This window comes from Callorhinus ursinus, unplaced genomic scaffold, assembly GCF_003265705.2.
Source record: "Callorhinus ursinus isolate GAN/ISIS: 27379988/994484 unplaced genomic scaffold, GSC_fseal_2.0 scaffold3, whole genome shotgun sequence".
Classification (NCBI taxonomy): Eukaryota; Metazoa; Chordata; class Mammalia; order Carnivora; family Otariidae; genus Callorhinus; species Callorhinus ursinus.
The window spans coordinates 8,569,099-8,596,688 of NW_027397065.1; the positions used below are offsets into that span (position 1 = coordinate 8,569,099).

At 39.7% G+C, this 27,590-nt stretch overlaps 1 protein-coding gene across 2 annotated transcripts in view; it reads left to right on the top strand.

The window, feature by feature from the left end:
- The window catches only part of ADGRV1 (adhesion G protein-coupled receptor V1), a 524,455-nt gene that overhangs the window by 444,067 nt on the left and 52,798 nt on the right, over window positions 1–27,590 (top strand). For both annotated transcript variants that reach the window (XM_073887989.1, XM_073887998.1), the window contains one exon: window positions 14,527–14,648. In XM_073887989.1, coding sequence (XP_073744090.1) covers window positions 14,527–14,648 — 122 coding nt within the window. The remainder of the gene's footprint in view (window positions 1–14,526; window positions 14,649–27,590) is intronic.

A 27,590-nucleotide genomic window follows, 5' to 3' on the forward strand; every position in this document is an offset into this window, starting at 1 on the left:
CAAAAATATTTGTGCTCCCTTCCGTAAGGTTACTATGTCCCTGGGTAACGATTTTTCCTATTTTTAAATCTGTGCTTCTTGCTTACACCACCCTTTCCCTATTCACGTTCCTGTGGTTCCCATTTCTCAGGCTAGCCGCCCTTCCTAGATCAGTTTCCCTCTCCACATCTCTTTCTGAACACAATCTCTGTCCCTCTCTCCCAGTTCCTCACTCCTTGTTCTTTATTCTCACTCTGACCTCCTTTCCCTTGACCCTGTGATGGGACAGTCCAAGAATATTTTCACTAGCTCTTTTGATTTCTTCACCAACTTGGCTCCCTCCTTAAGCGACTTTGCCAATCACCAGTTTAGAGTGTTCCACACAATTCTCTTCCTTTTATTAACGAATTAGTGCTATACTGTAATGGATACTAGTTTATTCTAAGTAACCTTAACTGAGCCACATTTGCTTCTCAAAAATCCTTTGGATTATCTTTCAGTGATTCTTAGGTAATCTTTGAAACACATTTCACTGCCCTTAAATTTTGCACTTATTACCTTCTAGTCTCACTCTCTCTTCAAAGTATGAAAACAACACAATATTGTCTCACTTACCTGTCCTTATTTTTTACCTGATCATTTATCTTTGTTGTCTCCCTTCTTTGCCACTTTCCTGCCATTTTTTTTTTAAGATTTTATTTATTTATTCGACAGAAAGAGCACAAGCAGGCAGAGCAGCAGAGGGAGAGGGAGAAGCAGGTTCCCCGCTGAACAGGGAGCCTGATGCGGGGCTCAATCCCAGGACCCCAGGACCACGCCCCGAGCCAAAAGCAGACATTCAACCGACTGAGCCACCCAAGAGCCCCTACTTTCCTGCTTTAGATAAGACAGTGAATAACTCACTTTCACCAAAGGCAACCATCCCAATTGCATCTTCATCTGTTTTCCCTTTTCTTGGAACTTGCTTCATTAAATTTTCCACAATTGCCTTATGTCTTAACTCTCTCTCTCTCTCTCCTCTGGGTCTTTCCTCTTCATCTAAAAACAAGCATTACTTTTCACTGTCTTAAAAGAGCTTACTCATAATGCCTTATCAAGTTACTTCCCTGCCTCTCTCCTTTACCAACCAACTTTTTTTTTTTTTTTTTTTTTTTTTTTTAGAGGCGGGAAGGGGCAGAGAATCTCGAGCAGGCTCCTTGACACTCAGTGTGGAGCAGACGCACAACTCGATCTCACGACCCTGAGATCATGACCTGAGACAAAACTGAGAGTCAGACACCTACCTGACTGAGCCATCCAGGCACCCCACTGACAACTTCTTGAAGAGTACTGCCTGTCCATTTCACCTTCTGTTCACTGCTAAGCCTCAATAGTATCTTGCTTATTCTCTCTCATTCATCACCTTTAACCTTGGACACCAAGTCTACTGACCTCTCTTCTAATGTCCTTACCCTTACACTCTTCTGCATAGATAGTACTGATGACTACCCTTCACTAAATCGTGCCATCTCCCTTGGTTTTTAGGATACTCTCGTTTTTCTTTTTTCCTGGTAAATCCCAGGCCATGCTTCATTCTTCTTGTGACTCAGAACTCTGGAGTATATGTGTTTTCCAGGGATTGCCCTTGGCTTTTTCATGATGATAGTGGTAATTTTCAAATCTATCAGCTTGAGCCCAACTTCTCTTTCCGATTTCTTCCCTGCCTGTCCTCTCCCTGAAAATGATATCTTGTCCTCAAGAAGTACAAACATTTTCATCAGCTTTGCTCCTCTGCCTGCCCCAACACCTCTGATCTCTCTGTTATTCTTTCTCCTCCTTCCTTTTCTTCTTCCTTTTAATTCTGTTCTGATTTTCCTAAACTGAAGCTGGTGTAATTTCTTTAACTCCACAGTCATAGACTTTTGTCAGTAGTTGTCAAATCTGACTGATCATCCAAAATCAGGCTCTCAGAGAGGCGCCTGGCTGGCTCAGTCGGTAGAGCTTGTGCCTCTTGAGCTTGGGATTGCGAGTTCGAGCCCCTCACTGGCGATAGGCCAACTTAAAAAAAAAAAAAAATCAGACAAAAATTATGGCTTAATGAGGGGCGCCAGGGTGGCTCAGTCAGTTGAGCGTCCGCCCCCTGATTTTGGCTCAAGTCATGATCTCCAGGTCATGGGATTGAACCCCACATCGGGTTCCATGCCCAGCGGGGAGTCTGCTGGAAATTCCCTCCCTCTGCCCTTCTCTCCCCTCCCCTCTCTCTCTCTCTCTCTCAAATAAATGAATCTTTTAAAAAAAAAATCATGGTTTAATGAGTCTCCCTGCAGACTTAATTAGAGTCTTCAGTGATCAAGTCCTAATATCTGTATAATTTTGAGGTTTCTCATTGTTTTTTGATTGAGGGGTATGCCTGTATATTCTATGTCTGTAGTATTGTGTGTGTGTCCCATTCTGCCCTTGGGGGTGCTCTTATCTGCCCTTCCCTTGCCTCAGGCCCTCCTTATCTCCACCCTGACCCTAGCGGTGGTGGCCAAACCCGTGCCCTTGGTGGTAGCATTCTCTCCGCCAATCTGTTTACTTTCCTAGGAGATGAAGCTTGGTGTTGATAAGGCCACACCTCTTTCTCAGAAATTTTAAATGGCTTTCATTTCCTATAAAACAACTGTTTTGCTGAATCTAGCCCACACGATGCCATTATGACCTAGTGCTACAAACATTCTTTTCATTAAGCACCTTCATGGACCTTTAATTCCAATCAAAAAGATTCATTTACACTAATTTATGCATTTGCCTTTTTTTACCTCCCTTTTGGCTACACCCACTACCTTAATCTCAATATTTACATGCTCAAATAGAGCTCAGCTTCAAGTCCCAGCTGAAATTCCTTCTCCCTCTCAAAGGCTTCGGTGATGCTATCAAAGGGGTAACTGCTCCTTTCCCTGAGTTTTTATTTAACTTTGTCTCTCTCTTCTCCCTTTTATTATAGGGTGTGTGTGTGTGTCTATAGTATTTGAAAGAATATGCAGATGTAATTCGTCCTCCTACCTGTCACATTTTATCTCGTACATTTTTGATGCTTGCTAAAACATAATTCTTGAATAACAAGCAATAGCCAAAATCACATAAAACTATTCTAAGTGTTCTGCATTTCAACCATTAAATCCTCACCGGATACACAGAACCTCATTTGGGAAGTGCTAATATTACTGTCATTTTACAGATGAGGAACTTGTGTCTCAGAGCAGTGATGTAACTTACCAAGGTCACACAGCTAGGAAGTGGCCTTCAAGTAATCTGACTCCAGAGTCCATGCTCAGAGCTGCAAGTCTGCCTTGTTTGTATGAATAAATCCCACTCAGTCAACCTCAGGGCATGCTTTAAAAAAAAAAAAAAAAAGTCATTTGCCAAAGGCCCATATTCAAAACAGATCTTTTGCTTTTAATTGAGTTTGACAGAAGCAAATTATAACCTTCAGGAAAGCAAATGATGTGATTTATAACTAGGATGCATCAACCTCCAGAAAGAAGTCGAAATTGGATTTTAGGAAAGACCAAGGGTGTTGAAGAGCCCTATTGTACAGTTCTATAAAATTAGTGTAAGTCAATGTGGTTATAAATCAACAAGTAATAGAAATGAACAATTTTGATCCTTACACTCATTTAATTATACAATTTTTAAGAAGTGTGGTGGTTTCTCTCTTCATCAGTTTCCTCCCTAACGTCAAAGTATTTGCAAATAAACATTCAATCTGTGGTTATATTAAAGCTGCTTTGGGGCGCCTGGGGGGCTCCGTCGTTAAGCGTCTGCCTTTGGCTCAGGTCATAGTCCCAGGGTCCTGGGATTAGCCCCCCATCGGGCTCCCGGCTCAGCGGGAAGCCTGCTTCTCCCTCTCCCACTCCCCCTGCTTGTGTTCCCTCTCTCACTGTATCTCTCTGTCAAATAAATAAATAAAATCTTTAAAAAAAAAAAAAGCTGCTTTACCAACCAGGAAAAAAATTGTTTTTTACAAATGTGTTTCACAGGATAAACTCCACCTGGTTTAAAAAAAAAAAAAAGGATAGAAACAAAAAATGTAGAAGGATCTGTCTAGTCTATTAAAGATGGAATCAAACAAATTTTTTTAGAAAGATGGAATCAAATAGTAAAAATGGCTCCTTCTGGGGGCTTGGGAAGCACAGTGACCTAAAAAAACGATATGGCTGCTCATTAGTCTGATCTCTTAATGCCAAAACTGTGGTACCTAAAGTTAAATAAAATTCCAGCGCTCTCACTCTTTTTCCCCTGAGGAAGAGAAATTTAATTTTTTTAAAAATTTTTTATTTGAGTATAGTTGACACACAAAGTTACATTAGTTGCAGGTGCACAACATAGTGATTCGGCATCTCTATACATTCTGCTGTGCTCACCACAAGCACAGCTGCCATTCAACGCTATTACAGTATCGTTGACTATATTCTCTACACTGTCCCTTTGATTCCCATGGTTTACTCATCCCATAACTGAAAGCCTGTACCTCCCACTTCCCTTCACCTATTCTGCCCATCCTCCCACCCCTGTCCCCTCTGGCAACCATCAGTTCTCAGTATCTATAGGTCTGATTCAGCTTTTGTTTGTATGCTTATTCATTGTATTTGTTTTTAGATTCCACATATAAATTAAATCATATGTCTTTCTCAGCCTGACTTATTTCACTTAGCATACTACCCTCTAGGTCCATCTGTGTTGTTGCAAATGGCAAGATCTCACCCTTTTTATGGCTGTGTAATATTCCATTGTGTGTATGTATGTGTGCGAGTATATATACACACCCCACATCTTCTTTATCCAATGATCTCACTCTTCGAAAAAGAAGTGGAAACATATAGTTTTAAGCCTGGGACGAAATTAAGTGGTAGTATCTAACTACTAATATCTAATATCTTAGAACCAATCTAACCATTAACAATTTGAATTCCAGATGAAAGAGAAAAAGAGAAAAAAAGCTGGAATTAAGATCTCACAGATTTTAAGGTCTACATGTGACATTGACAGACAAATATACAGAGATTTTAATGGTATATCATTGGGTTCAAATCACTTTGCTCAAATTACTTTGATCACTAATATATAAATATTGTCAGTATAGATGTTACTTTTTTTTGGGACAGCCTCCTTCTTTTGGACAGCCTGATACACATGGCATTTAATCTGGGAATTGCCTTTCTTTCTTAACACAATAGTTCCTCTTTTTTTCTCTGTAAGGGCTTGGTCCAAGGCTATTTAGTAAGAATGAGCAATAAGATATTAGTTTACTTCCATATGGATAAAACTCCCAGCCACACCTGTGGGTACTGTGCCATTGCTTAAGTGAACAATGATAAGCCTCTATACAACACAGATATCATACCACTTTATGGTCTGTTATTATTGTGTATTCCTGAAAACAGCTCTTTATGTGGGTTTGGTATTAGTTTTCTCGGTTTACAGTTATAGCTCTTTAACAACAGAGTAAATAATATCCCCAAAGCTTTTGTGAAATATATTACATTATTTCTAAGACCAGACAATGCCCTGATAATCTTATAGCTATAGGGAGAAAGGAGGCAATTAATCACGTTGACAGAGAAGATCCAAAGGATTTAACTCAAGTAGACTTTTTGGAATAGCAACATGCCAAAAGAAATAAAAATAAAATAAAATTTTAAATTTGTGTTCCAGTTTTGCAATATGATAGCCAGAGAACCAAATTAAAGGAAATAAGTGTGAGGTCAGCTGGCATTTATCCACATTGAGGGTCTACCAGAAAACAGTTCTAGAACTGACATATTTAACACACTGTAAAAATATTTTCTTGAACACATCTTTAGTATTAATTTTTATGAGACGTTGTGTCAGAATTGACTCAAGACTTCAGCGTTGAATTTGAGCCTGTTAAATCTTAATGACTGCCATGTGATGTCCTATCAAACCATCTATAAAACATAACTGGCTATTCATGGCCAAATACATAGTAACCTAATTTCCAAAAATTATGAGGCGATATAGTAAGATTCAAAATATAGACGTAGGTAGGTTGAAAGACGCATTGTATATTTTCATAGTATTATAAAAGCTAAGTGTGTTCGAAATTGCTGTTAGGTGCCTGAGCATGCCTGAAGATGAGTGTTTTGAACTCTTTAACAGCTGAGTAACTGGTAATGTAGTTAGAAAACTAGGTTAAGCCAGTCCTCAGTTGTTAGCTGGCTGGCCTCATGCTTGTTTAAGATCTCCTAAAAACTTTTGTCATAATGTCATTTTGTGAAATATTTATGAAGTGTGTTAAAAATTACCATGTTGGCTGTGAACCCAAATGATAATTCTTCCCATAGTTCCAAGACATTTTCCTCACAAGAAGAAAACAGGCCATTTAACCTTTTCCTTAAGTATCACAGACCTATTTGACTCCCCTCAGTAGGATATTATCTAGCAACTTTGAAGTACATGGTTCAAATGGAATTACTCTAATAACAGTTTGTGCAAGGTCCATGTGGGTATGTCTCATCTAACTTGATTATTCTCCTTAGATTCAAAATTATAGTCTGCAAATTGAAAATTATATATAGCTTTTGCAAGGCGAGACCATAACTCTAGGCTTGTACTATTTTTTTTTTCATTCCCAATAAATCACACTCAAAGCAGGCCTGACACTGGACTGTCCTTTAGCATCCAGGAAAGCCCTAAGTCAGCTGTTGACAGAGTGCCGCTGTTTAGGTTCTCAGCAGACCTTGACACTCCTCTGAAAATTTGCTCACATTCCTCTTCTTTACCCTTGGAAAATATACTCTAGGCCAATATTGAGTGGCTCTCTTCTCTTGCCTGCAGATCTGAGTTTTCACCTGTGCAGATCCTTCCAAATTAGACTTGCTTCCTTCTTATCTCAGTAAGGGTCAGGGTAAATCCATGCCAGAAGGTGGTAGCAGTAGGCCTCCACTATCGGTGATGTTTACTGTACCCACTTTATGTCTCAGAAGTCCTTTGGGCTACTTAAATTACCTTTCAGAGTAGAAGTTTATGGTTGTGAGTCACAACCCATTGGGGAGACTCATTGCCAGCATTTTTTTTAAGTGGGATGGGATGGGTTAGAATAGAATAGAAAAGTAGGGGAGGAAGGGAGGTGGGGGAGGAGGGGGGTGGATAGAAGACACTTGAGAGGTCCAGTTTAAATATGCTGGTCAGGAAGATTTCAGTGATGGTTTGGATGTGGTGGAATTTACAGTCTGCAGTCTGAAAGCAACTCTCCTCCAAGAGTGATCTTCAGACTCCGTCAGGTAAACAGAAGGGTCCTATAGCTAAATGGGTTTGGGAAGTTCAGGTACAAAAAACGTTCAACGTGTTTTTTTATTACGTGATTGTTGGGCTCTCCAAATATGCAAGAAGGCACTCTGTATAGCCATGCACTATTTCCTGAACTTGACTAAAGTTATGATGGTCATGAGAATGAAGATGATAGTGGTAAAGCTTATTGAGCACGTGCTTTGTGCCAGGCTCTGTGCCGACTGCTTTCTGTGTATGGTTTCTCTCCCCATGTGGTGCAGCAAGCAGGCATGGAGTCAATCTATGGGAATGGTGGTACTAGTAGGACTCGGAAGGAAGAGAAAGTTTAAGAGGAAGGATAGTAAATTCAGCTTTGGATGAACTGAGCTTTGGGATGCTTTGGGGTTCTCCAGGCCTGGAGTTCTAGAGCTCAGGAGAGATGGAGGTGCACATTTGGAAATTATTGTCCCTAAAGTGCTCATTGAAAGAAAGTGACTATGGAGATGATAAATTTAGTAAGGATGGCGAAATAAGGTGAAGAACCTGGACATAGTGGAGAGCAGAAGGGAGCTCTTAAAGCCCATCTGGAGAACAGGGAAACTATTCTGAGTCCTGTGGCTCCTACCTCCAGATACATTTGTAAATGTTTGTAGATTCATTATCTCTTCACCATAGTATCCTAATGCTGATTTGGCAGTTCTGTGAAATCTGTGTCCTGTTGTGTTCTTCTATGACTTTAGGTGTATTCGCTAAGAACAGTAGTGGGTGACTATGCATCATGGAGTTAGTGTTAACCCTTGTTAAGGAAGCTTAAGAACCCGGTTAATAGGTTCTCACCAAGAAGTGGGTCAGATCCGTGAAACCTCTTTGCCTCCAAGTATCTGTTAATTTCAGGATAAAGGCCCATAATTTAGAAATAAGGCCTTTTGATACCTTTTTCTCAATTACTTTTTTTTCTCATCTAAAAATAATGCATGCCTGTTGTTGGAAATAGCCCCATAAATATCTTAAATCTACACATTATTTCACAGCTGTGTTCCTTGTTTTACATTGATGAGTTTGTTTTAGTAGCACATCCAAATTGTTAGAATCAGAAGGTCAGTGAGGTAAAATTAAAACAAGTACTTTAGAAGATTGTAAACACAGAATAAATTTCAGCCTCATGTAAATGAGGTGTGATTTCCATAATAAAGCCATGATTGTTGTCACTGGTGCCTAGCAATAAAGCCAGGGCTGCAATTACGAAGAGAAGAAATAATATAGCACCACACTTTCTTCAAAAATGGCAATTAAATTCATTGAAATAATATTTTCCATTAAAACATAAAGAGATTTTATGTATCCTCAATGGAATCTACAAAAGCCCATAAGTAGACTTTCTTAATGATAGTAGTACTAAATGACACATCCACTTTCTGATTTTTTTTTTCCTTTCCACAAGTAATTTCTTTTACTAAACCCTTTTCAGACTACTTTGTTTTTCACATAAATGACTCCTTGCTAATTTAAGTATTTAAATTAAGTACTTTGAGGATTTGATTTTTTTTTTCTCAGTGTCATAGAACTTCATCTTAACATAAGCCCGCCTTTTATAGCATGGCCTTTAAAAAAAAAATTTTGTAGTAAAATATACGTAACACAAAATTTACCATTTTAATCATTTTCAAGTTTACAATCCAGTGGCAAAAAGTACACTCACAACGTTGTGCAACCATCACCACTGTCCATTGCCAGAAGTAAATTCTGTGCCTAATAAACAGAACTTCCAAGTCCCCATTTCTCCTAGCCCCTGCTGACCTCTCTTCTACTTTCTGTCTAGATGAATTTGCCTACTCGAGGCACCTCATAAAAGTGGAATCATACAATACTTGTCCTTTTGTGTCTGGCTCATTTTATCTAACATAATGTTTTCAGCATTCATCCATGTTGCAGTACATGTCAGCATTTCATTCCTTTTTGAGGCTGAGTAATATTCCATCATAGGTGTATACAATAGCAAGCATTTTCACTGCAAACATTTTCACCGCATGACTAATAGGCCAAAAGGCAATTTGGTCATAAGAGATAAAGTCACGAAAAATAAAAGAGGGAATTCATTAAAAAGAACATACTGGTGACAAAATTAAAAAGACTTTATTGTAAAATATACAATATTTGGATACATTTTATTTATTTATTTATTTATTTTAAAGTAGGCTCCATGCCCAACGTGGGGCTTGAACTTACGACCCCTACATCAGGAGGTGCATGCTATACTGACTGAGCCAGCCAGGCGCCCCTGAATACATTTAAATGTGTGTAGATTCACTGCACAGATAACTGGTTTTATTTTGTGAATTGCACCTAAGCATTTGTCTTCCAAGTCTTTAATTCATAGTATTAGGCTTTTGTTGGTTTGTTTGTTGATTCATCTCCTTGTTCAGCATCACACTTTTTCTTGTTTCACTAAAATTTCTTCCTTCATTAACAGAGTTATCGGTTTCTAAATACTGGGATGCATACATATTTGTAACTGAGCTTTGAAGTGCATTATGAAAACCTACACTGTTGGTTGTTCTTGGCATATTGTCACGTGTTCGTTGACAGATGTTCCAAAGTTCTGTGGGAAATGTGGGTTCAAAACTCTGTGCCAGTGTATAGACCATTCTGAGGGCTAAGATTTGTATAAAATGGGAGTACTGTGTCAATGGAGAAATGAACCAAACTGTCAACCAGGTATCTCTTTTATTTTTGTATGGCAAAATTGCTTTATGGCCAGTCAGTTATGTGTCTAAAATGTTTGCCCCAAAAATGCTTGCAGCAAAGATGTTTATGGTGAAAGTACCTAGAACCACTGAAATGCTGTTTCCTAATTCACCCCTAAATATAAGTTTCTAATGTTGCCAGTTATAAATGCCTGCTTCCATAAGCATTGACTTACACAGACAACAAAAAAGTTACTAGTGGTTCACCAACTGTGAAATATCAGCTTGTGAAATAAGAAACTGATATAATTTTCATTAAGTGCAACATTAATGTTCAGTTTGCCAAATGGAATTCACAGCAGCTATTAAACAACAACACGCCCCTCCCCCTTCATCACTACCACCCACTCCCAACAGCCCTTCTGCGGTCAGTTACTCTACACCCCAAAGAGGATGAAGGTACCTGCTTAGAGATGGATTAGCCATAAAGCTGATGAAGTTTAAGTTTTAGGACCCCTCCCTTGCTTAGGTCCCTTCCAGGATTTGATACCTATTTTTGCTTTGGCAGTTCTTATTTTTTAAAGAAGCCTCTGCACGTTTTATAAACTTCAGGCCCACAAAATCTGGATGTGCCTCTGGATATGTTTCTTCCATCTGAAATCGTTTGCTCATTGTTGTACTGCTGGAAAACCATCCTGGGTCTATTATTCAATACACTGAGTTATTTATGACTGGCTTTCTTCCTTGCAGAGTTTCTGGTCTGGGGTGCCAAGCTACCACACTTTTCTGCGGAGTTCCAGAGAGACCTAGGCCATGGGTGTTCCTAGTCAATCCCAGTATGCTCTCTTGGCTCTCCCACTGAGCTTTGTCAGCACACAGCTCTTGTTTGGCTCTAGGCACTTTAGAGGAACATGCAGGCCAAATTTTGAAAATTGGGTTCCTAGTTGTTCATGCAAAATATGCATGTCCTTTTGTACTCTGCACAGAGCCATAAATAGAATTTTGTACTTACACAGTGGGAACAAAGAATGCAATTGCCAGACTTGATATCTAATCTTAAAAAATTTAATGAGCATAGCATAGGAAGTTTCCTAAATATTAGGGTATCTTGTCATAAGTCAAAATGAGCCCCTGGCCCTTTATCAAATTGTATGATTTTATTAAACAAAAATAAATTCTTATAAAATTTAAATAAATCTTAATACATTTTCTCCTGGCCTGCTATATGGCATTAATGACAAAGGAATTATTCATCTGTATAAACTGTGTCTTTTTTTTTTTAAGATTTTATTTATTTATTTGACAGAGAGGGAGAGCAAGCACAGGCAGGGGGAGTGGCAGGCAGAGGGAGAGGGAGAAGCAGGTTCCCCATGGAGCAGGGAGTCAGATGCAGGGCTCAATCCCAGGACCCTGGGATCATGACCTGAGACACTTAACCAACTGAGCCACCCACGCACCCCAAACTGTGTTTTACATTATTCTTATTTTCTCTGTGAAGTTATAATAATAACTCAATTTTATATTTCTTATGAAGGGTCTATTTGGGAAGATACCAGCATAGTGCCTTTCTCCTCAAAAAAAGGACTGCTCAGATTCCCTATTCCTTTCTCCCCTCCCCCATTCCCTTTCCTTCCTTTCTCTTCTAGTGTTTTTCCTTTCTCTTCTAGTGTTTTTCCTTCTCTTCCCTTGCCCAAGAATCTCATCCTAACACCGTCCTCACAGTTACCATACAGAGAAAGGTGTTAAAGTATGGAGTGTGGGAGCCCTGTTCATTGTGAGGAGGGGCATCTGTGTGAGGGGTGGGGTACAGCCCCACATGAGGTATCAGAACCCACGTGTGCAGGGGAAGGGATGACAGCATCGGGAGACTGGTTACAATCAAATAGGGCAGTTGATCAAATAGGTAAATATATTAAGAACAATGAGAAATAGATTTCTTAACAACAGAGAAGAGATTTACAAAAATTAAAAGGAAGAAAATTAGAATTAACCCTGTGGTGTTGGATTAAAATTAGAAGTATTGGTGTGACCTAATGATGTTCATTATATAGAGATAGATCCAGTGATCCAGATGTAAATGTGTGTGTGTGTTCATATGTGTACCTCCATATATTCTCTAGCTCTGTCTACTGAGAGGGCTTAGGGGTAGAAACACCCCAATAATCGTGAGCATACCTAGTACCCAATTTTTGTTTCTAAGTGCCGTTCTTCCCCCCGAAACCAGAACTGGATCAGGGAAAGTACAAGATGAGTTTGAAACATCTTGTTGGGCCAAAAACCAAGGAAGTGCTTACAGAATGATGAGGACATAACAAAAGGCACAGAAGCCATCTTGCAAAATTTAGGATAATTTGGGGCATCAACACGAAAATAATGGACAATAACCCATTAAATAAATTGAGAATCTATGAGTCCATATTTTAAAAATAAGTGAGTAAATCAAATACTTGATAAGGGAAAGGGTGTTTATCCAGTTTCAAGGTAATCCCACACAAATATTTAGTAATCACAAAGGAAAACAAACTTCACAGTGGAGAACGTATGCAGCCACTAACCTTAATCAAGTGACCTGAATGGGCAGCCTAAGTAATGGGACAAATTGAATTTTTGTGCTACCCAACAGAATGCTATAAAAAGAGCCCAGCCTCCCTTCTGTGATTTCTGCCAGACTTTATAATCTGAATCACAGGAAAACATCAGATGAACTCAAATTTAAGGACACTCTACAGGAAAAACTGGCTGGTAATCTTCAAAAGTGTCAGTCTTGAAAGCCAAGTCCACACAGATTCGGTGTTGGGGATTAAAGGAGATTGCAGAAGCATGTCAACCGCACCTTTCTGCTACAAAGGGGATAATGGGAACAATGGACAAATCTTGAATGGGATCTGAGGATGTCAGTAATAGATCAGCATTAATTTCCTGATTTGATGGTCCCATGGTGTTTATGTAGGAGAATATCTTTATAGAAAATATACATTAGTGTATTCAGAGAGGAGGGGCGCTTGGGTGGCTCAGTAAGTTAAGCACCTGACTCTTGGTTTTGACATCAGTCACAATCTCAGGGTCATGAGATTGAGCCCCACGTTGGGCTCCAGGCTCAGTGCAGAGTCCGCTTGAGTTTCTCTCCCTCTCCCTTTGCCCCTCCCTTCCTCTCTCAAATAAATAAATAAATCTTTTTTTTTTTTTTAAGTATTTGGATAGGAAAAAACAAACAAAAAAGAAGTAAAGTATGGGGGCACCTGGCTGACTCAGTCAGAAAAGCATGTGACTCTTGATCTGGGTTCAAGCCCCATATTGGGTATAGAGATTAAGAAAAAAATAATAAACTTAAAAATGTTACTTTAAAAATATATTTAAAAACATAGCATTCAGAGGGTGATACAGGATTCAGTTGGCAACTTTTAAGTGGTTCAGTAAGAAAAAAAACCTTTGTTGTCAGACTGTACTGGTAGCTCTTCTTTAAGTTCAAGAATGTTTCAAAATAAAATTTTTAAATTGCTAAAGTTGGATTATTTAATTCTTCCGATTTCCAGAGTGCCTGTAGATTCCAGGCAGTAAGTGATAATGGTGGGTATATATGGACCTTGAGGTCTGTCCTAAGAGTTGTCAGTGGTGTGGTCCATCCTGATGTCTTTCAGCAGCTTGAAATGTGCTTATTTGCAGCTACTATGATCTGATTCACTTTCCAAATCTTATATAGCTTGTCATTTCAATGTTAAAATCCCCCTTTTAAGGTTATTATTCTATAATGCACATATCAAAGACAAATGAAAAGGGTAATGAAGTCCTGGGCCCTGAAGAAATCTGTCCCAAAAACTACTGAAATAAATTACATGAGAAACAAGGATAGAGTAAACTTAGTGTTGACAATAGCAAACCCATCACTTCATCTTTGTTCTCATGTTAGCTATAAAGTTTGGTGTCTTTTCTGTTAGAAAAAAGGAGATGAGTATATCCTTTTCTATGATACACAAACTAGTATTGGTAGCATTTCTGTTTTAAAATGTCGGGTTAGGGGCACCTGGGTGGCTCAGTCGTTAAGCGTCTGCCTTCAGCTCTGGTCATGATCCCTGGGTCCTGGGATCGAGGGCCGCATCGGGCTCCCTGCTCAGCAGGGAGCCTGCTTCTCCCTTTCTGCCTGCCACTCTGCCTACTTGAGCTCGCGCATGCGCTCTCTCTCTCCGTCAAGTAAATAAATAAAATCTTTAAAATAAATAAATAAAATGTCAGGTTAGACTACACTAATTTCGGGAGCACACCACTGCCTGCCGTTTTTTGGTGGCGAGCTCTTCAAGGGGATTATATACCTGGGGTTGAAATGTGATTGCATCTCTGTAGTTCATGGCACTTCCCAAACAGTCCAGCAGGTGGTAGTCTAGGAGAGGAACAGTTATTCTTCCCCACCCCCTTGCCTACCAGCAAAACAGAAAGAATGTAGACTCAGCAATGTGCCTTCTCTTCTCTGGCATAAGAATGGGATTTCCAAGATTGTTCTTCCAAAATGGGTACTTCGGCATACAGAGTATCACAAGAAGAGAGCTAATATGCGTCTGTGTGTATGTGTGACTATGCAGTATACCAAAGCTCAAAAAAATTTTTTTTTTATTTCTAGAAATTCCACTGGTTTTATATCTCTTTGGCCTGATTTCTGTGACATGGCTTTGGGGAGGCCTGCACATGGCTTACAGACACTTCTGGATGTTGGTCCTCTTTGTCATTTTCAACAGTCTGCAGGTAAGTTTACTATTTCGTTATTGATGGCACACGTGTCCTAATGAACACAGGGCATGGAGTCTCAACGTCAAGGAATCAAGTGTCAACTCAGATGAATTCTTAAACACGACATCATACAGAGTTGTAGAATAAAATGATGGGGGGCTAAATCTTTAATAACTGAAATATGGTTGGGCTTCTAACTTGCTGATTATACAGATAGGGAAGACATAAAATATTTACCCTCCTTTATTTAGAGAAATCTAAGTAACTACAAAAACATATTTCTTTTTCAGCTGGATTGATGTTTATAAATTTTGCAGATGGTAGCCATGAACATATGCATATATTTGGACAATGGCTGTATCTAGATGTTAGATCAACTGAGGAATGAAATAGATACCAGTGTTCAAGCAGTCCACTCTTAAGTCTGGTGCTTAGAAAATGAGAGTGTTTTGGTTCACTAAAAAATGATTGACGTCCTCTAAGTCTGGCAATACCCAGCTTAAATTAGTTTTGTGAGCGTGCTTGGATAGCATAACTAGAAATTATATAACTGTAGCAAAAATTAAAGCTGACTTTTTTAGTGCTTTTGTTAAAATGGAAAAAGTTGCACCCTGAAATTAACAAATGGAACAAATGAACTCATTTGCCTTATTTTCTAAAGTGAAAAGGTCTGTCCTGGACCAAAATAATTTCTTGAATTTACCAAAGATATCTCTAAACAGTCCTTATTTTGACCACCACCGTGCAAGGAACATGTGTAGAAAAACCTATTAGGATGATAGCATACAACTAAAACAAGACTCAAAGCATATTTCGGTTTAATTTTAAGGAGATGATTTATTTAGTGACACTATCTTCCAGCAGGGTGCCTAATCAAATCATAATATGGATTTAGGAAGAGCAAAAATACAAAGTAACTTGAAAGTTTGGCATCAAGTTGATACAAGTAGATACTTAGACATCTCTTTACAGCCATAGTGAGAATCAAGTGCCTACTGCCAGCACATTGTGTTAGTGTTACCAGTACCAGAATGAAGGTGACAGGCCTGCTCCTGGAGAATGCGATGATTCAAGAGAGTAAACAATCACTGGTGAGAGTACACTGTGGCAGGTGCCGTGCAAACAAAATGTTGTAAGAGCTGAGTGAAGGGCCTGTTTACTCCTGCCTGTGCTGGCATTTGAGATGAGCCCCAGAAGTGAGCCATTCAAGTCAGAGGCCCTGTCTGGTCACCTTTGAATCCCCAGGACCTAGTGGAACTAGCACCAAGGTCCACACTGACAGCCTGCAGATGTATTTTATTTGGTGGATATACAACAGTACACAAATGGTTTAATTTGCTGCAAAAGTTTAATTGAGAAATTGCACATAAAAACTTGAACTTCTGGCTTTTCTTTAATGGCAGTACCTGCTTGGCAGCAATTCTCCAGTCCTAAGTAGATGCTGCCCCCTTTAGATGGGGCATGTGACCTTATTACACGTGATAGACTTCATTCATTCATTTCACCTGCCTGTGAGTTTGTGACACCTTTAATGTTGATTAACTAAGTGAAGAGTGTAAGGTTAGAGATGGGTATTTCAGGCAGAGAAATAGTGTTAGCCAGGGCAGTGCAAAGGAAAATGGTCCATCTTGCCGAGATTTAGCAAAGAGCCGGGGTGGGGGTGGGAAGAAGAAAAGCTTTGCAGTTAGGAAGGTAACGCTGGGAGCAGAGGCAGACAGGGGTAGGTTGGCCTCCATGCCATGCTACCATGCTTGGGATGGGATGTTAAACTTCAGCTTTTAAGCAGTGGGAAGCCATCAAAGTTGGAGTTTTTGTTTGTTTTGTTCTGATTTGTTTTTTATATTTTGTGAGTTTTTAAATTTTTTTGATTTTGATTAGGAATGACATGCTTGTACTACTTTTTAGAAGGATAACTGGAAACAGGAGGGTACTGAAATGTGGAACAGCTCCAGTTAGGTGGGCTACTATCACATTCCAGCCTATAATGCTCTGGCAGCATACCTGGGAATAGAGAGTAGGTGACAGGTTTGAGAATTGTAAAGGTAACTATGAATGAAATTTGGTTAGCCAATAAAATGTAGGAATGGGAGTATGAAAGAACAACATCATTTAGAAATGCCTGGCTCGGGGTGCCTGGGTGGCTCAGTCGGTTAAGCGTCTGGCTCTTGATTTCGGCTCAGGTCAGAATCTCAGAGTCATGGGATTGGGCTCTATGCTGAGCCCAGAGTCTGCTTGAAATCCCCCTCCTTCCCCCGCCCCCCGTTCCACCTCTGCTCACGCACTCTCCCTCCCCCTCCCTCTCTCTTTCTCAAATAAATAAATAAATAAATAAATAAATAAAATCAGAAAGAAAGAAAAGAAAAGAAACAACAAACAAATGCTTGGCTCAGGCAAATGGCTGGGCACCCACACCTTTAGTCAACATGAAGATCACATTCAGCATAGGGCTCTAGGAAATAATGCAGTAAGGTCAGTGAGTTGGTAAGATGTGGGAGACATTAGTAAAGCTACCAATATTTTAGGGGCGCCTGGGCGGCTCAGTTGGTTAAGCATCTGCCTTTGGCTCAGGTCATGATTCCAGGATCCTGGGATCGAGCCCCACATCGGGCGCCCTGCTCCACGGGAAGGCTGCTTCTCCCTATCCCTCTCCCTCTGCTTGTGTACCCTCTCTCGCTGTCTCTCTCTCTGTCAAATAAATAAATAAAATCTTGAAAAAAAGAGGCTACCAGTATTTTAGTAACTAGGTATTGGAGAGGGCAAGTGAAAGAGATTATTAATGAAAGGGAACCAGTTTAGAACAGTTTGGAGTTGCTGGTAGAAAAGAAAGTTTCAAAAAGAAACAATACTAACTCTGTCAAGGGTAGCAAAGATAAATAGCATGAGAGCTGAGGGCAGTGTGGTTTAGTACAGTGCTCCCCGTCTGTGGTTTGCATCAGAATCACGTGGACTGAAACACAGACTTTCTGATACAGTAGATCTGGGCAGACCTGAGAGTTTGCTTTTCTAACAAGTGCCCAGATGATGCTGATTCAGCCGGTCTAGGGACCACAGTTTGAGAATTGCTGGTGTAGTAGAGCATAATCCTAACTCCACCAACCCATCTTATCTGGTTGACTTCAGCTGAGTCATGAATACAGATTTTTTTCTACTTTCTACTTCATCTGCAAAATGGGAATAAATGCCACTTAGGATTATGGTGTGATTTAATTAAGTGGCATAACAAATATAAAGCAATTGTACAGTACTTCACACGTGTAAGGAATAGTTATTTTTATGCAAGAATTTAATGGGGAATAGAGAGAAAGGAATAGCTTAGGAAGGACGTTTGGTTGGTTCGAAGGAGATTTTGTTTTGTTTTGTTGTCTTTACTTGTGAAAAGAACCAACAAAGAAGGAGAAACTGACAAGTGCAGGAAAGACTCTGCTGTGGCCAGATCACAGACAGGGCAGGAAGAACAGAAGTGATAGAAGGTGAGGAGAGATGTTTCTCTCTCTGAGGCTAGGGAAGGAGGGAAGAAAAGGTAAACATGGAAAAACCATTTTAAAGCTGGAAGTATGGAAAGTTGGAATTTGTATTTAATGCCCTCTCTTTTCTTTGAAATTTAGGAAGCAAGGACATTTGCTGAGAAACATGGTTTGAAAGCTTGAGCTAAAAATAGTAAAAGGTATGCAGCAATTTCTAGGCAGAAAGTAAATAGCAAACTATGGTAGGTTGGAAGATGGTCAAGAAACGGACTGCTTAAAGAGAAATCCGTGGGATTCAGTGGAGATTAGACACCTGAAATCAGTGACTGAACCTCTCAGCAGCAATTAAAGAAATGTAAACCTTAAGGTTAAAATGGTAGCCAGTGTAACCTATCCAACCACGTACACACAAAAAAGTCTGTTGAGCTCTTATGGAGGTTTATTAGTAAAAGAGAACTGTTGCGGTACACCTAGGTGACTCAGTCAGTTAAGCGTCTGCCTTTAGCTCAGGTCATGATTCCAGGGTCCTGGGATCGAGCCCTGCATTAGACTCCCTGCTCAGTGGGATCCTGCTTCTCCCTCTGCCTGCCACTCCCCCTGCTTGTGCTCTCTCTCTTTCTCTCTCTGACAAATAAAATCTTAAGAAAAGAGAGAAACTGTTGGGCATTAAACAATATTTCGTGGGGAGATATAAAAGAAATCGTTCTGGTCTGTTTCTTAGAGGAACTTAAAGCTAAGTACAAAAACTAAAAACATTTCAAGCCCATATATAATGAGCTTCATTCTATCTATGTGGCACTATTGAAGTGATGAATTTCTGTATCACTCTGGCACATTAGTACATTCCTGGTACCAGTGCTCCGTGAATCATTCTTAAAAAGAACACCTGTTAGGAAACACTTAAAAATATGATTTCACTAGCATTTATTGGGGTTCATTTGGTTTATAAACTGCCTCATGTCTTCAACTTGGACATTTTCATGGAATATGACTATATAATAGTAAGATCTTCCAAGTATGTTCCATGAAGCCTTAATGGTTATTATCTTTTTTTTTTTTTTTACTGGCCTTTGTATTTTTTTAACTGGCTTTTATCAATATCTGCAACCCCAAAAGTATACATCTTATGCTTGGCTACTGTATTTTACCCAAAGGAGATTACTGCCTCTTTTGTTCACCCAGATTATTAATATGTGATAGATGCTCAAAGACTAATAGATAAAAGGTATCTTTTTATAATATTCTGAATTTTTAAATATTTTTAATGCAATTTTTTATTATGTTAACCCCCATACATTACATCATTAGTTTTTGATGTAGTGTTCCATGATTCATTGTTTGCGAATAACACCCAGCGCTCCATGCAGAACGTGCCCTCTTTAATACCCATCACCAGGCTAACCCATCCCCCCACCCCCTTCCCTCTAGAACCCTCAGTTTGTTAAAGGAATCCTTTTTTTTTTTTTCAAGTAAACTCTACCCACAATGTGAGGCTCAAACTCATGACCTGAGTTCAAGAGTCATATATTTTAGTAATTAAGCCAGCCAGGTACCGCAAAAAGGGAATCTTTTTTAAATGGTTTTTTTTTTTTTTTTTTTTACTTGAGTATAGTTGACACACAACGTTACATTAGTTTCAGGTGTCCACCATAGTGATTCACCATCTCTATACATTATGCTGTGCTCACAAGTGCAGCTCTTATCACCATACAATGCTGTTACAGTATCATTGACTGTGTTCTCTGTGCTGTGCCTTCTTCATTCTGTAACTGCAAGCCTGTATCTCCCACTTCCTTTAACCCATTTTGTCCATCCTCCTGCTCCCCTCCCCTCTGGCAACCATCACTTGTTCTCTCTATTCATAGGTCTGATTCTGCTTTTTGTTTATTCATTTGTTTTTTTAGATTCCACATTTAAGTGAAATCATATGGCATTTGTCTTTCATAATCTGCCTTATTTCACTTTGCATAATACTGTCTAGGTCCATCTATGTTGTCACGCATGGCATAATCTCATCCTTTTTTAAGGCTGCAAAATATTTCACTGTATATAGATACTACACCTTCATTATCCATTTGTCCATCAGTGGGCACGTGGGTCTTCCATGTCTTGGCTATTGTAAGTAATGCTGCGATAAACATAGGGGTACATATATCTTTCAAATTAGTGTTTTTGTTTTCTTTGGGTAAATACCCAAAGTGGATTTATTGGGTCATATGTTATTTCTATTTTTTTTTAATATTTTATTTATTTGACAGAGAGAGAGACACAGCGAGAGCAGGAACACAAGCAGGGGGAGTGGGAGAGGGAGAAGCAGGCCTCCCGCTGAGCAGGGAGCCCGATACGGGGCTCGATCCCAGGACCCTGGGATCATGACCTGAGTGAAGGCAGACGCTTAACGACTGAGCCACCCAGGCGCCCCTGTTATTTCTATTTTTAATTTTTTGAGGAACCTCCTTAGTGTTTGCCACAGTGTCTTTACCAGTTTACATCCCACCAACAGCATATGATGGTTCCTTTTTCTACACATCTTTTCCAACAGTTGTTATTTCTTGCCTTTTTGATTGCAGGCATTCTGATGGGTATAAGGTGATATCTTACCATGGTTTTGATTTACATTTTCCTGATGATTAGTGGTGTTACATATCTTCTCATATGTTTATTGGTCATCTGTATGTCTTCTCTGAAAAAATATCTATCCAAGTCCTCTGCCCATTTTTTTAAATTAAGTTCAATTAGCCAACATATAGTACATCATTAGTTTTTGATATAGTGTTCAATGATTCATTAGTTGCGCATAACACCCAGTGCTCGTCACATCACGTGCTCTCCTTAATACCCATCACCTGGTTACCCTATCCTCCCCGCTCCCTTCTGTAACCCTCTGTTTGTTTCCCAGAGTCCAGAGTCTCTCATGGTTTGTCTCCCTCTCTGATTTCTTCCCATTCAGTTTTCCCTCCCTTCACCTATAGTCCTCTTCACTATTCCTTACATTCCATATATGAGTGAAACCGTATGATAGTTGTCTTTCTCTGCTTGATTTATTTCACTTAGCATAATCCCCTCCAGTTCCATCCATGTCGATGCAAATGGCAGGTGTTCATCCTTTCTGATGGCTGAGTAATATTCCATTGTATATATGAACCACATCTTTATCCATTCATCTGTTGAAGGACATCTTGCTCTGCCCATTTTTTAATCAGATTGTGGTTTTTGGGAGGGGGGGTGTTGAGTTGTGTAAGTTCTTTATATATTTTGAGTATTAACCTCTTATTTGATATATCATTTGCAAATATCTTCTCCCATTCAGTAGATTTTGTTTTGTTTTGTTTTGTTTTGTTGATGGTTTCCTTCGCTATGCAAAAGCTCTTTCTTTATATTTAGTCCCAGTAATTTATTTTTACTTTAAAAAAGAGAATCCTAATCACTTGAAATATTTTCAGGAATTTCTTATCACTCTCTGAAGTTTCAAATTTGAGCTACCAAGCATCTAAAACATTTGAGCATTTAAGAAAATGTATATGTAGTACTTTATAATGCTTGATGGATACAAATACAAAGTGAGATTAGAAAAATTATCTTTCTAAATATGTCTGCTATTATTTTTATCACTTTAATAATCTTACTGACCATGGTGGCCACCACCAGAGCAAGACTCACCTCCTACCAGCTTTCTAGCCCTAGCACTGAAGGAGCTTATTCCCCAACAGGAAATCCTACGTAGGACTTAAATTACCCTCACGTTGTATCACAGACAATGCAGAAACTGGTCACATGGTGACAGTTACTCTGGCCAGGCCTGGGTCGTGAGCAGACTCCATTGGTAGAAAGAGTTGAATTGATCTGAGCTCACAAAAACCACATAGAGTGGAATTCCCAGGGGAGGAAAGGATGCTTTTATCAATAAAAGGGGTGCAACAGTGGTAGGTAGGCTAATGTAACAGACATCCACTATATATTTTTTCTAAATTTTCTTGTTCATTCATGTAAGTTTGGGCAAGGCCAAAGACAGCTGTTGTCAAAACACTGGGATGCTTCATCTGTGTAGCCTCAGTTTATTATCAATATCCTTGGTATCTATTACCTAACCAAATATCTCTGTATATTCTATAAGAAATTCATAAGGAACCACACTTAATATGTTTAATATTTTTCTAATTCCCTGATCCATTAATCCAATATCCTTTATTTAAAAAAGTGAATTGAGTTTATTTCTTTTTTTTTTAAAGATTTTTATTTATTTATTTGTCAGAGAGAGACACAGCAAGAGAGGGAACACAAGCAGGGGGAGTGGGAGAGGGAAAAGCACGCTTCCTGCCAAGCAGGGAGCTCGATGTGGGGCTCGATTCCAGGATCCGGGGATCATGACCTGAGCCGAAGGCAGATGCTTAACAATTGAGCCACCTAGGCGCCCCGAGTTTGTTATTTCTAAGATTTGTGCTAATGTTTATACCTCACAGCTTTCTTAGACTGTTCAGTCCAAGATATATCCTAACTGTGTAACGATAATGGGAGTAATCACCAGGCTTGATTATCAGCTGATAGGCACTGCTCCAACCCTATCAGTTGTGAAAGTATTGAAACAGCTAGTGTTTTAACTCTGTGCATGTGTCCAGCTTCTAGCCACTTAAGCTAGGCGCATCCCCAGACTTCCAGCAGCTGAAAGACTAATGCTTGGCCAGACAGGGAGCCTCCAGGAACCGAACTCCAACTCTAGACCTGCAGCCATTCTAATTGGTCAGTGTCTGTGCCACACTCATTAAACATCTTGCATATCATGCATAGCTTAATTACGTTCTAAAGTATTTTCCATTTTTAACCTGAACGAGTCAGATTCAGACTTAAATACAGCATTTATTGCAGATTGTCTTCTAGGGCTTTCTCACTGACTAACAATTTTTTCACATGTGTAGGGAATCCCATATAGGATAATAAGGGTAGCCAGCAATATCAGGAATGAGCTTCTTAAAGATGCTGGAAAACAAGTTTTTGGAGAAGATTCATAGACATAGAAGAACCTTTCCAAAAACTGCAATGCATTCTTGGAATGCATAAGCTGGCAAGGGAGCAGAACTTTACATAGTATTGAGATATGACACTTCTCAGTATGTGAGTTATGAGACCGCATTGTTCGGAGTCCTGTTTGACTGTCTCTCTGTAACTGGCTTTTACATGTTCGTTTATACAAGCATCTGGTCTCGAGATGTTCCTGAGATGTTTCCTGGCAGTTTTTGAACCACTTGCTATTTCAGAGAAGGGAGTCACAACATGGAATCTGTAGCTAAAAATATATAGCCTGTGTTCAAATTTAAGATCAGCTGGTTAAAATCATTTTTATTCCTACCCCATGTCTTCAAACAACTAAGTGGCTGGGAAGTAAGTAACTCAAAGGTGGAAACAGTTTCTTCTACACTTTTATTGTTTTTTGGTGGCCACTAAAGTGCTTTGAACACATAACACATCTTTTAATGCAGAAAAAGTGTTTCTTTTCTTCCCCCTCTTTCTTTCCCTCCCTCTTTCCTTCTTCTTTCCTTTCTTCCTTCCTTGCTTTCCATTTATCTCTTGTTTTATATGTTGAATTTCAGTTTTAAAACTAAAGCCTTTTTTAAAAGATTTGATTTATTTATCTGAGAGAGAGAATACAAGTGGAGGGAGGGGCAGAGAGAGAATGAAAGGGATAAGCAGACTCCATGCTGAGTGTAGAGCCCAATGCTGAGCTCCATGCGGGCTCAATCCCAAAACCCTAAGATCATGACCTGAGCCAAAGTCAGACACTTAACCAACTGAGCCACCCAGGCGTCCTGAAACTGCAGCCTTCTTTAATGCAGAAATTTTCCCAAATGAAAATAGTTCTTGAGTTACCATAAGAGATGGGACATGTTTCTTTGCTCACAAAAACATACAAAGTTCATTGCAATTGGAATAGAAAATTAATAATCCTCCTTTAATGTTCTGTGAGAATTACTATTTAGCATACAGAGGGGTTCAGTGCAGGTGTCTGCTTAGATACAGTACATATTTAGTCTTGGCTGCTTCCTTTTGAGAATAAACAGCTCTTGGGAAATACACATTGTTAAATAATCAGTTACAGAGGACTAATTGTTTCAAGGCACTCCCTTTGCAATTGCTTTCCAACAGCCAACAGTAATAAGAAATGTCACTTTGTTTCCATTGGAGACAAGCACATGAACTATTCATGAAGAGTGGAAAAGCAGTCTTCCCAGAAAACCCTGGAATAAACATGATGAAGCCAGGGGAGGTTGGAACTCTCATTGATTTGTCCCAGAGCCATGTCAAGTTCAGTGAGGGGAAAAAAAAAAAAATGGCTACACTCATTTCGTAGTGTGAACTGCAGAGACTAATGAATGCCTGGTGTGCTCTTCAAAACATCCCAGAACATTTCTATAACTTTACAAATAAATATACAGAAGCTAAGACAAGGAGGTGTATTTAAATTGTCTTGATTAGGTCATGCCACTGTCTAATGTTCAGTAACATCTGGGCTTATGAAACATCTCTGTGTTTTCCTGTAGTAAACTTCTTGACTCTATTTGACAATGAGTGACAGTGTCTAACATTGCCTCCTCATTACCCCGTAGATTGGCCAGGCAGGACTCTTTGGACAGACTGCGGGATTTTTACCTTTGTTTGTACTAGATTCTGTAAATAAAAGTGTCGGGGTCTGATCAGCCAGGGGATGTCTTCCATGAATACAGTTTTTGTAAGGAAGGGATTGTATAGCCTACCTTTTGACACCTGGCTTTATCCTTGCCAAGCAATAGGTGCCTCCATTTCTCCTGCCCTAATGCTTCTATTTCAGAGTTTTCTCTGTGCCCCCATTTTTTTTTTTTTTTTTTTTTTTTTTTGCATTTCAACCATGTAGCACGCCTTCCTGGACTCTCTGGGCCCTTACCTTATCTGGGAAAAGATCTAGCACTCTCGGGTCCTTGAAATAGCAATCACACAAGACTTAGAGTAAACAAGCCATATACCTCCTTTTGTTAAAAGAGTTTTGGGAAAACAAAGCAAACAGTTAACATTTGGGGCCATTTTTTGAGACTTTATTTATTTGACAGAGAGAGAGAGAGAGCGCAAGCAAGGGGAGCTGCAGGCAGAGAGCGAGGGAGAAGCACGCTCCCCGCTGAGCAGGGAGCCCCATGTGGGCTCTATGCGAGGCTCAACCCCAGGACCCTGGGATCATGACCTGAGCCAAAGGTAGTCACTTAACCAACTGAGCCACCCAGGCGCCCTGGATTCTTTGCCTTAGTGTTAATTCATAATTTTTCCAGGGTCTAAAATTTTATTCTTGTCTCTTATATTACTGAAATATTGGGGTGGGAACAATACATTTTTTTGTAAATACATTTTATATGTATATTTTATGGTAAAATTCAATGTTGAGCTTCTGGATGCAGTGGAATGAGCATGCAGTTAAGTGTCACGAAACCTCTGTTCTACCAAATGACTTGACACCTCTGAGTTTTAGTTACCTACTTTCCAAATAAAGGTAAAATCCAAAAATGCCCTAAATTTTGTCCTAAGGATTATGTAAAAATGTATGTATGAAAATATAATCTGTGGAGCACCCAGGTGGCTCAGTCAGTTAAGTCTCCAACTCTTGGCTTCGGCTCAAGTCAAGATCTCAGGGTGCTGATATCCAGGCCCTGAGATCCACCCACCGTGGAGGCAGCTTGAGAGTCTCTCTCTTTCTCTCTCTCTCTTCCTCTGCCCCTCCCTGCTTTCGTGCTCTCTCTCTCTCTCAAAAAAAAAAAGAAAGAAATATGTATATAATTTGTAAACTACATAATGTTTTATAAATACAAAATACTGTAAAAGAATAAATGGACAAAAAAGAAATGGTTATCTCAGGAACTATATAAAGACAAATGAGAGGCCAAAGAGAGGAGATTTGTAAACTGAGCCTTTAAATCCTCTCTTAAGCCACTGATCGTCCCGTGAAAGATCTCATCCACTCACACCTAGGTATTCCCTTCCTGCAGGTGCCATAGCTCCCCCGTGTCTACCATCACAACGTTTAGGTTACAACAGTGGATCCACTGTAGTCACTCATCGGCTTTTAAGTGTGTACCAAATGCCTTCAGGTTCAAGCAGGTACCTTTGTGGGTGATGTAAGCTTCCCGTGAGACTGTAGGGTTTGGTGGGGACGACAGAACTGGGAAGTACAGACCCTCCTAAAAGCATGTAAATGAAAAAAACAAACGGGTGGTCCAAACAAAAGCTTTTCCAGGGGAAACTCCCCTGGATACAGTAGAACCTGGCTTTCAGGCTCTGTGATGGTCAGTCTATTTATGGTTTGCCCCCTCTCTTGAGGCAAAGCAAAAGTTTACTTAGGGGATCCAAGTCACCCGACTGAAAACCTCCTGTGTTAACTGGAAGTCCTCCTCTGGGGTAGTCTTTGGACTCTGTTTCTTCATTATCCACTGCTATAAGACTGCTGCATTCTCTGCTTAGCTTTTTAGACTCAGGAGCAGCTGTATTCCAGTAGCTTCTTAGCCTTTCAACCCATATATAGGCAGCTTTGGAAGTGGCAGTTACCTTTATAGTTCCCTTTTGCTTCAGAATCTTGGCCCCTCAAGTCCTGGTTGCCTTAGACGATTTGAATCCTATTTTTTTGTGTCCCCAGCCTAGTCAGATTGCTGCAACTCCCAGGCTGCAACTTTCTGTTCTGCCTCAAGGCACTTCACTTTGAATTGGAAAATTCCTTAGAGAGGAAAAAAAAAAAGGTAGTGAATGTAGTGCTCCCTGCTTGATGGGTTTTGCTTACGTACAGGATCTTGGCCCCTCAAGTACTGGCTGTTTGGATGGCTTTCATCTGCTATTTTGTTACTGCTTGTGTCGTTTTCTTATTGTCTGTGTGTGTCTCCTGCTTGCAGAATTGCACTCAGTGAGGGTTAATCTGATATAAATTCCATCAGAGCCAGGAGCAAAAGTCTCAATAAATTTGTTTCAACAAATATCTAATAAATGTTTATCACAATCTGAATGCATGTTGATAAATGAAGATATTTAGAGCTACTGCAAGTCATCAGATATGGAGTAGATAACTTAAGACATATGCACCGTGCTCGTGCTCCTGGGAACATTGATGAGGAAGTCTGCGCCTGGAACTTTTTGTTTTTTTGTTTTTTTTAGTAATTTCTATATCCAACGTGGGGCTAGATTTCAGGACCCTGAGATCAAGAGTTACATTCTCATCAAGTGAGCCAGCCAGGTACCCCTGTGCCTGGAACTTCTTAAGGTCAACTGATGAGGTGCACTTTATGTCTTGTACCTCTCTCTCTCTCTCTCTCTCTCTCTCTCTCTCTCTCTCTCACACACACACACACCAAGTAAGATCTTCATACCTGTTTCACAAAACTGAAATAAACCAATGAGGAAAACAGATAATCCACACCAAAGAGCAACTAAAGTTTGCATGTTCCAAAATGTTACTGCTCTAGGAAATAGGTCTACCTTCTCAAAATGTGGATTT